We start from the raw sequence: 8594 nt of genomic DNA on the forward strand, positions 1-8594 counted from the left end.
CATCCCTAACAAGTACACAATATAATTTGGGATTTTCAACTAGAGTAGGGACCATAGCACATCGATAAAAAGTACTGAAACAAGCTGGAGTAGTGCATGATATTAAATCACAGTAAAACAATAAGAAGTGTTATATCCCTACTGTGCATTTCCATTAAGGTATCTTGGAGCACAGTAGGGATATAACACTTCTTAAACCGCAGTGCGTGGGAGTAACAAAGCGCCGCGCTGGGTTATAACTACCATACAGCTAGACAGAGCGACGCTGCTACTGTACGATATATTAGTTATCACCCAGTGATAACTAACTTATCACCCTGTTGCGGAGCCACTCAGTCTCTTTCGTGACATCATAATAACTGCGAATGGCATTGTTTACCAATGGAACAAAGAGCCAAATAAAGAAATATTGATACAAAACACACCAATACAGCACTTAAAACTACCTAAATCTTACAAGAAAACTGTTAATCCTTTACACAATAACACTACAAGTTACCAATACCGTGATAGCTAGTTTAACAAATGTCAAGAATAGTCCGTGACGATTTTCGCTCCAGCAATCACTCCCAACAGTCACTATGGTGAAGAACTAACTTCCTCTAGCTTCATCGTTCTATCTTGGACTATGGTAGCCACTTGTTGGTCTTTATTTTTCTCTTGCACACCACGTGACACCACCATACCAATTTCTGACGAAGGCAAATCGTACCTGGAACCGCTGCTTCATAACACCGCCCTTCGCTACAGTTTGCAGGCAGTATGTAAGGTCTCTCTTGTAGCTACGAAGTAGAATCTCCACACAATTCGGACGAAATCTTGAGCACAGTGACAGGAACTCAAACCGGAACTTAATTTACTATCCGTAAACTTCTGCGCACTCCCGCACACTGGGATATAAAACAGTTATATCCCGTATACTCGGATGATATCATTGTTATTACACTCGTCCTTGGCTCCACCTCGGACTCGTGTAATAACAATGATATCACCCTCGTACCGGGATATAACTATAACTTATTGTTTTACTGTGATTTAATATTGTGCACTACTCCAGCTTGTTTCAGTACTTTTTATCGATGTGCTATGGTCCCTACTCTAGTTGAAAATTCCAATTTTTTTTTGTGTACTTGTGTGTTAACTTCTTTTGTAACTAATTATTATGACTGGTAAACCTACACATACCGCATTTAAAAAGGCGCTGCGCACCCCAGCTATATCAATTATTGTCTGAAAAGTGAAGTATCTGTTACACTTTGTTGTCAGCTATGTTCAACCCTTTACACAGCATTACGAATCAACAACTATTCGAAAAGCACCTCTGCAATAAAAATAGTTACTATGAAAAATACGGACAATTTCTGTTTTGAAGGCAAGCCATCACATGCTACCACCAAATTGACACTTTTCGCTGTCAGCAAAGATGAATGGGACACAAAGGAGGACACTGGTACTGTAAGTCGATGAAGAATGCATTGTATGTACTGCAGTATTCCAAAAGGCACCTCTCAGGCCAAAGCAACGTTGAACAGTTTAAAAACCAAGTCCGTAGCCTTAACCGTTATCGAGTTGCGCTTGTCTGAAGGCATCAATCAGTCAGGCAGTCAGCAGAAATTCCGTTAAATAAATATTTTTTAAAAGTGTATCAACTTGTTGGAAGCATTTCGGGTCCATCTGAAAGTTTGTTTGGGCTTAGTTTTACCTAACCAATACTGCCTCATCATTGTCTGGGAAAATTGAGGCTGATTTTGGGTGATGTTATTTCGTGTGCCATGCCTACTCCTTTTTAATCCCTACTATACAGTACAATAGTACTGTATAGTAGGGACTACAGTACTATTGTACTTTTTTCGTTATTTCCACAAGTTTTAGAAACAAATAGTAGTGTAGTTTGAAAGCCCATATATATGTATATGGAGTCCTATTATATTGTTCTACACTTGTTCTGTTGCTAGTGTTTAGTGACTGAATGAGATTTTGTTCAGTTCCTGAATGAGATTTTGTTCAGTGACTGAATGAGATTTTAAAGTCCTAAAGGTAACTGTTCAATCAGTACTGTACCGTGTGCAGCAAGTAAATGCACAACATACAACATGTAATACTAACCAACATCATCATCATCATCATTATCACGTGGTCTCTTTTTTGATTCTACAAGTTGGAAAGAATAGTATTAAAATCACAAAGAGATTACTTATTGTATAATATAAAGTGACCTCTAGTATTCAACCTTCAAATCCTTCTGCAAAGGCTTGGAATGGTTGATTCAACTGTACAACAAGTAACAACGTTGTGGGTTGACTTTTACACATTGCTGGTTAGTTTGGCTATAGATCTACAGTTACCACATCATCACGTCCAAATGATTCTGTATGCTGCAAGCGTGGGTAAAGCAGATACTATTCTATTTTGAAACTGGGAATGAGTCAGCAATTTTCTGGAACTATGGGAGCTATGTCCTACAGACCTCCAACCTGGTGCACCTTCCTTGCCAAACCCTGTATCTGTCCCTGTCCTCAATGGGGTTATATGACTAGAAATTGGTACCACTAAAACTATATAATACTACACAATCACAATTAACATTTGTGAACATGCTTTAAACCCACAGTCAATGTTTAGGTACCTTTGTATAAAACTAATGTGGTAAATGTAGGTTTGTCTTTTCATGTGCACACCTGAGTGGTATTTATTACTTACACCTTGGCCCCTCAGGATCAAATAAAATTTTTATGGCCATGCATGGTATGAGTATTACATACAGTTACATTTACACGTACACACTTGACGTACTTGAAGTGGTTAAGTCACTAGCAGTTGGTGTTGTGGTGGCCACTACACAAAAGTACAAGTTAATTTGTAGACAGTACAAGTACTGTTATGAAATCATAGGATTGCAATATTATTATACAAGGTGAGCATATAAAATTATAAATCCTCTTCCTTACCTGATTTCTGTTTAGCTTCTTGTTGTTGTTTCTTTTTGCCTATGGAAAGAACAATGTAGAAGTATAAAGCTATGCTACTTCTTAGGTATACACTGTTCAGTAGCAATAAGTTGATTTAATTCTATAGACATGTGTAATGAAGGGGTGTGGTCATAAAATACACCTTTTGTGAAAATTACCAACCATTTTTGTAGGGCAAAATAAATGCATTGTCAATTGGAATTTATCAATCAAGCAACAATAGAAACAGGTACGTAGTTTGAGGACTAAAATGATTAATAAACTCAGGCATGGTAAAATACAGTAAGTTACCTCTCAGACTTTAAAGAAAGTTTTTAGGAGAAATTTTAAAATTTACGTTCATAAACCAGCTGTACGGAAAAGATTCATTTTCAGCAAACTCTGAGTACTGGTAAAGTACATATGACTACAAGGTTTGTATGTTAGGTAGTGATTACTTGATGCAGTATTATGACGCTCAGAAACAGTTCGAAAAAAATTGCTCTACATTGATTTTTCCAATATTTTGCTCTACACATATCCAGATTACATTGCACAAAAATGATGTAATATAGTGCCATGCCTTTTTGGTTAAACCCATCATAATTACCTGACTTTGGTGACTTTTTCTTCTTTTTTCCTAGAATGAAATAGAAAGAAAGAGTATACAAACAAGTTGCAATCACATTTACATTGTGTACATAACTGATTTTAAAGGAACACTCCATCAGTATTGTTTACATCGTGAAGCTGTTTTAAGTTTATGATGCAAAATTACTTAGTTGAAATTACTTAGTTGATGACCTAAAATTAATAAGTAGTGCTCAAATGTTTCTAAGACATGCTATAATATTTTACTTGTACAACTATGAAGGGACAGCGAGATATAGCCGCATGTAATAAATGCTATACAACAACTTGAGCCATGTATTACAACTAGTTGGATGGTTGGGGAGTGACCATCCTGGTTTACAAAGCACACAGCGATTGGTGCAGCTGGGAAACATGTTAGGCTGTATCTCACCTGCCTAACTATTGATGTACAAACCCAAAATCCTGTCATTTCTTGTCCACTTGCTGTAAAAGTGCATATAATTACGTTATGTGATTATTTCACAGGATGTGAAATAATATGTGGTTGAATGGCTTTGATACCGATGGAGTGTCTCTTTAACAACGAAGTAATTACCTGACTTGGGTGCTGACTTCTTTTTCTTTCCTAGAATGAAATAGAAAGAAAGAGTATACAAACAAGTTGAAGTGTAGTAGTACAGTACTTCTTATAGGTATATAGTGTGGATGTCGTGCTTTGACTGCTTTCTTACAGACATCCATTTTTGGTTACCATCATTGTAAGGTGTGTACACCTAATGCTGTTGTAACATGCACATGCATTGATTTACATGTGATAAAATTATTCTAGAAGGTGAACATCACAAAAATCTTAAAATGCACATGTTCATGCAACCGCATCAATTTTACATTGTGTACAAAACTATGAAAACAGCTTTTTGAATATGTAGTTTAGTAATTTTTTTTATTTAATATTTCCACATGCGATGAATAAACTCATGCCCTAAACTATAGCAAAGTAAAATAAGTAGCTATCTCACTTGGTTTTCAGCCTGCATGTATTGACCCATGTAACTTATTCAACATGAGTGCTATCCCATGTAACTAGCAAAGAAGTAACAACACGATGCCAAATGCTACCTACTTCTCAGTTCTTGATGCTAACTTAGGCTAATGGAAAATCATACCTTGACAAAAAGTGCAAAGCTTTGCACATTTAACAGCCCATTTGGCTGTTACAGTATATGCATTTGGCTTGTCAGCTACACAAAACATTTCCAAAAGGTAAGGACAGAAATGTTCCAAGACATTCTTGTCTGGAGAACAAATGAGGATGAACATGATTCCAGACTGATCAAAGGCTGCTAAAAAAATACAGAATGGCAGTAGCATCAGGAACATCAGCAAAGCTTTTCAGCATTAAAACGGTTAGCCAGCAGTGCTCCTGTACTTGCTTACTTTAACCCTAGCCACCCAGTTAAACTCTCAGTAGATGCAAGCTGCAAGGGTTTGAGTGCCGTTCTTTGGCAATATGATCAGCCAATTGCATATGTTTCAAGAGTCCTTACAGACACTCAACAATGCTAAGGTCGCCATCTGAATTTTCTCTTCTTTCATGCTGAGGCACTTGGGAGTGGAAAGAGTTCAAAGTGTTGTTTCCACTTTCTCCACACATCAAGAAACATTGCTGCAATCTACGTCTAATGAATCTAGTGGTGTTAGTTTGTCCATGAGATAAGCAATACTCAAAAGACTTCGAATACAGTTTATTATATCATGTGTGTGTTACATGTGCACATGTGTGCATTATGTTACACAGTATATTAATGATGTCTCTGTTTCCATTGTTGACTAAATGGTATCTTTCAGGTGAAAATTCAACTGCAAAGAAACCAAATGCAAAGAACGATATGGAATTTACTGTTGTGTTGTGTATGAAATTTGGTTATGCATTTAATAACATTTCTGTCCATTAACATAACTTGCACTATATTTCTAATACACCAAAGAAGGAATGACCCAAAAATTTTATACCATAATATCAACATTGTTCTTTATGTGTAGCATGTTTAGGAGTGGAAAAGAGCAAGAGACATTGCATCATTCTCGTCAGGCATGGCTGCTCATATTCAAGACACAGTAGTAAACTGCCACATCTGTAGCACCTATCAATGAAACAATGCAAAGGAGTCACAAGTTGGTACCAACCTAGTTGAGATCAACAACCAAAAGTACCTGGTCATAGATAATTATTTCTCAGGCTTTATTGAGATCAACTTGTTCCAAAACGGCACCACCAGTAAACAAATTGTCACATGCTGTAAATCACACTTTCTAGACATGGAGTTCCAGACAGACTGAACAGTTCACACGAGACTATAGATTAGCCTGAGCTAGCACCAAACAACAAGTCCACAATATCCACAGTCTGGTAGCATATCAGAGAAAGCTGTAGCATATCAGAGATTACTGCTTACCAAACAAGCAATCTTGCGATGGTCCTCGACTGTGTTTGATCTACTTGGCTTGATATCACCAGTCACAATTTCTGCCAAACTATTCCTTCAGCAACTATGGCAGGAGTACATTAGCTGGGACACCACATTGAATGACGATCTTCTTGCCAGGTGGAAAGTTATTTCAGATACAAATGCTACTACGCTACCGTTTCCCTGCAAGTATGCTGCCTCACTATTGAGACCTCAGAGTACGCACACTTATCTACATGTGTTTGCTGATGCCAGCCTTAAAGCTTACGGAGCTGTGGCATACATCCAGCAGGACCAAGGCTTACCTTCATTCATCATGTCAAAGTCAAGGGCTGCTCCACTTAAGCAACTAACATTGCCAAGGCTTGAGTTGAAGGCTGCTGTGCTTGCAGCTAAACTTAGCTCCTCTGTCAAGACATCCTTAAACCTTGACTGTACTGTGCAACTGTGGTCAGACAGTCAGATTGTCCTGCACTGGATAGCCAGTCACAAGCCACTACGAGCATTCGTTACCAATAGAGTTGAAGAGATTCACTCAATATCTACCTGCTGGAAGTACTGTCCCTCAGCAGACAACCCAGCTGATCTCTTGACTAGAGGCATTACTGCTGAGCAGCTCAGATCGTCAGATCTCTGGGTACATGGTCCAACATGATTGCCTACACAGTCTGCCTGGCCAAACTGGGACCCTGCAGAGGTTCTGCTCACCTGTCTAGAATTAGAATGCATTGACCAGGTACACAGTGACCACACTAAAACCGACCATAATCCCCCAGCGTCAGTGGCAAGGATTATCAACATCAACAATTACAGCAAACTAACCAAGCTGCTAGTGGTCACTGCATACACACTGCGGCTTGCCATTAATGCCAGACGCACATCCCCCATTACAACAGACACACTTTTATCACCAACAGAACTTGCAGTAGCTACAGTGAAGTGGATCCATGCTGTTCAACATGATCATTTCCCAGCAGAAGTTCAGAACCTGCAGTCACAATCACAGAGGCTGCCATTAGTACGACAGTTGAGGTTGTTCTTGGACAAGGACATGCTACTTAGGTGCGGTGGGCGAATACAAAATGCCCCGTTGTCTGAGTTGGCGAGGTTTCCATACCTTCTGCCATCGAAGCACCACTTCACTAACTTAATTGGGTGATACTACAAGCACACACATAACTACATCACAGTGGTGTCAACGCAACACTAACATTGCTATGCCAACATTACTGGATACCCTCAGGCAGACAACGAGTGCGATCACTCATCAGCAAGTGTGTCATCTGCAAGAGAGTTGCAGGTAAACCTTATGCTGCTCTAGACCCACCTCCACTAGTCAAGGATCAGGTGAATGCCACATGCCCCTTTGAAGTTACTGGTGTGGATTTTACAGGGGCCCTGTATATCCGTAGTGGCACTGGAGAACATAAGGTTTACATTTGCCTCTTCACCTGTGCGGTATCCAGAGCAATACATTTAGAAGTTGTTGTTGATCTAACCCTGCAGTGTTTTTTACAGGCATTTCACAGATTCACCAGCCGGAGATCAACCCCACGACTGATGCTGTCAGATAACGCAGCCACCTATCAAGCAGCGGCGGAGGAGCTGCAGAAGTTATTCACATCTGCAGCACTGACAGAAGACTTAGCCAGACGAGGTGTTGAGTGGCGCTTTATTCCCAAAAGAGTCCCGTGGTTTGGAGGATTTTGGGAACGGCTCATCGGACTCACCAAGTTGACACTGAAGAAGGTACTAGGCCGAACGTACACCACCTTGGAGAGCCTCCAAACCATGACAACTGAAATGGAAGCAGTACTCAATAACCAGCCACTCACATATGTATCATCAGATGCCAATGATATTGGACCAATTACCCCTGCTCATCTGCTGCATGGTGGACCAATAGTTACCTTGCCACACCAAAATGTCCAAGATGATGAACTGGATGACCCGACATATGGTGAGACCACAGACTTGAGGAGAAGTGTGAAAGCCCAGGCTTTACTACTCTCACATTATTGGAATAGATGGAAGACAGAGTACCTCACTGTGCTACGTGAGTTTCATCGAACAACAGGCTCCAACATGCAGAAGGTGAAGGTGGGAGATGTCATATTGATTCATGACGACACCCCCAGGATACAATGGAAGTTGGCCATCATTGAAGATATCAATAAGGAAGAAGACGGACACATCCGCTCGGCCAATGTGAAAACATCCACTTGGGAAGACTAATTGGCCAATCACCAAACTATACCCTTCGTAGGTCAAGGCAGCAGAACAGTCCACTATGAACAGTACGGGAGAGACAGCAACAACACCAACCCAACTACCTCAACGACCAGTTCGCCAAGCCACCCACAAGGACATCAAAGAGTGCAGCAGTGGATCCACTCCCTCACCCCCCCTCAAGTATTGACTGACAGACATTTATTATTATTGGTGTAATTGCCATTGCTATATAGATATGTGTGCATGTGTGCTTCTAACACATTAAGACAGGCTTACTGAGTGCAAACACGTGTAGCTTACTCGAGCAGTCCACCACTATACCTGACAGGGTTAGCTATTTCCCCCTCCCCCT

The 8594-nt window shown here is 40.0% G+C and overlaps 1 protein-coding gene across 1 annotated transcript; it reads left to right on the forward strand.

Annotated features, from left to right (window-relative positions):
* Positions 1–1341: 1341 nt before the first annotated feature.
* LOC136236742 (uncharacterized) lies at positions 1342–8245 on the forward strand. The gene is made up of 5 exons (XM_066026986.1): positions 1342–1455; positions 5595–5660; positions 5949–6647; positions 6678–7077; positions 7254–8245. Exons 1-5 carry the CDS (start codon positions 1342–1344, stop codon positions 8243–8245), a joined length of 2271 nt encoding a protein of 756 aa, XP_065883058.1.
* The last annotated feature ends 349 nt before the right edge of the window (positions 8246–8594 follow it).

Source organism: Dysidea avara, chromosome 10 (assembly GCF_963678975.1).
Source record: "Dysidea avara chromosome 10, odDysAvar1.4, whole genome shotgun sequence".
Classification (NCBI taxonomy): Eukaryota; Metazoa; Porifera; class Demospongiae; order Dictyoceratida; family Dysideidae; genus Dysidea; species Dysidea avara.

Bases quoted from the DNA above. Each gene is read 5' to 3' on its own strand.
- LOC136236742 (XM_066026986.1), top strand. From the start codon at position 1,342: ATGAAAAATACGGACAATTTCTGTTTTGAAGGCAAGCCATCACATGCT. The intron at 5,661-5,948 runs GTAGTAAACTGC...CAATATCCACAG, and splicing joins CTGCTCATATTCAAGACACA to TCTGGTAGCATATCAGAGAA. The intron at 7,078-7,253 runs GTGGGCGAATAC...GGATACCCTCAG, and splicing joins GGACATGCTACTTAGGTGCG to GCAGACAACGAGTGCGATCA.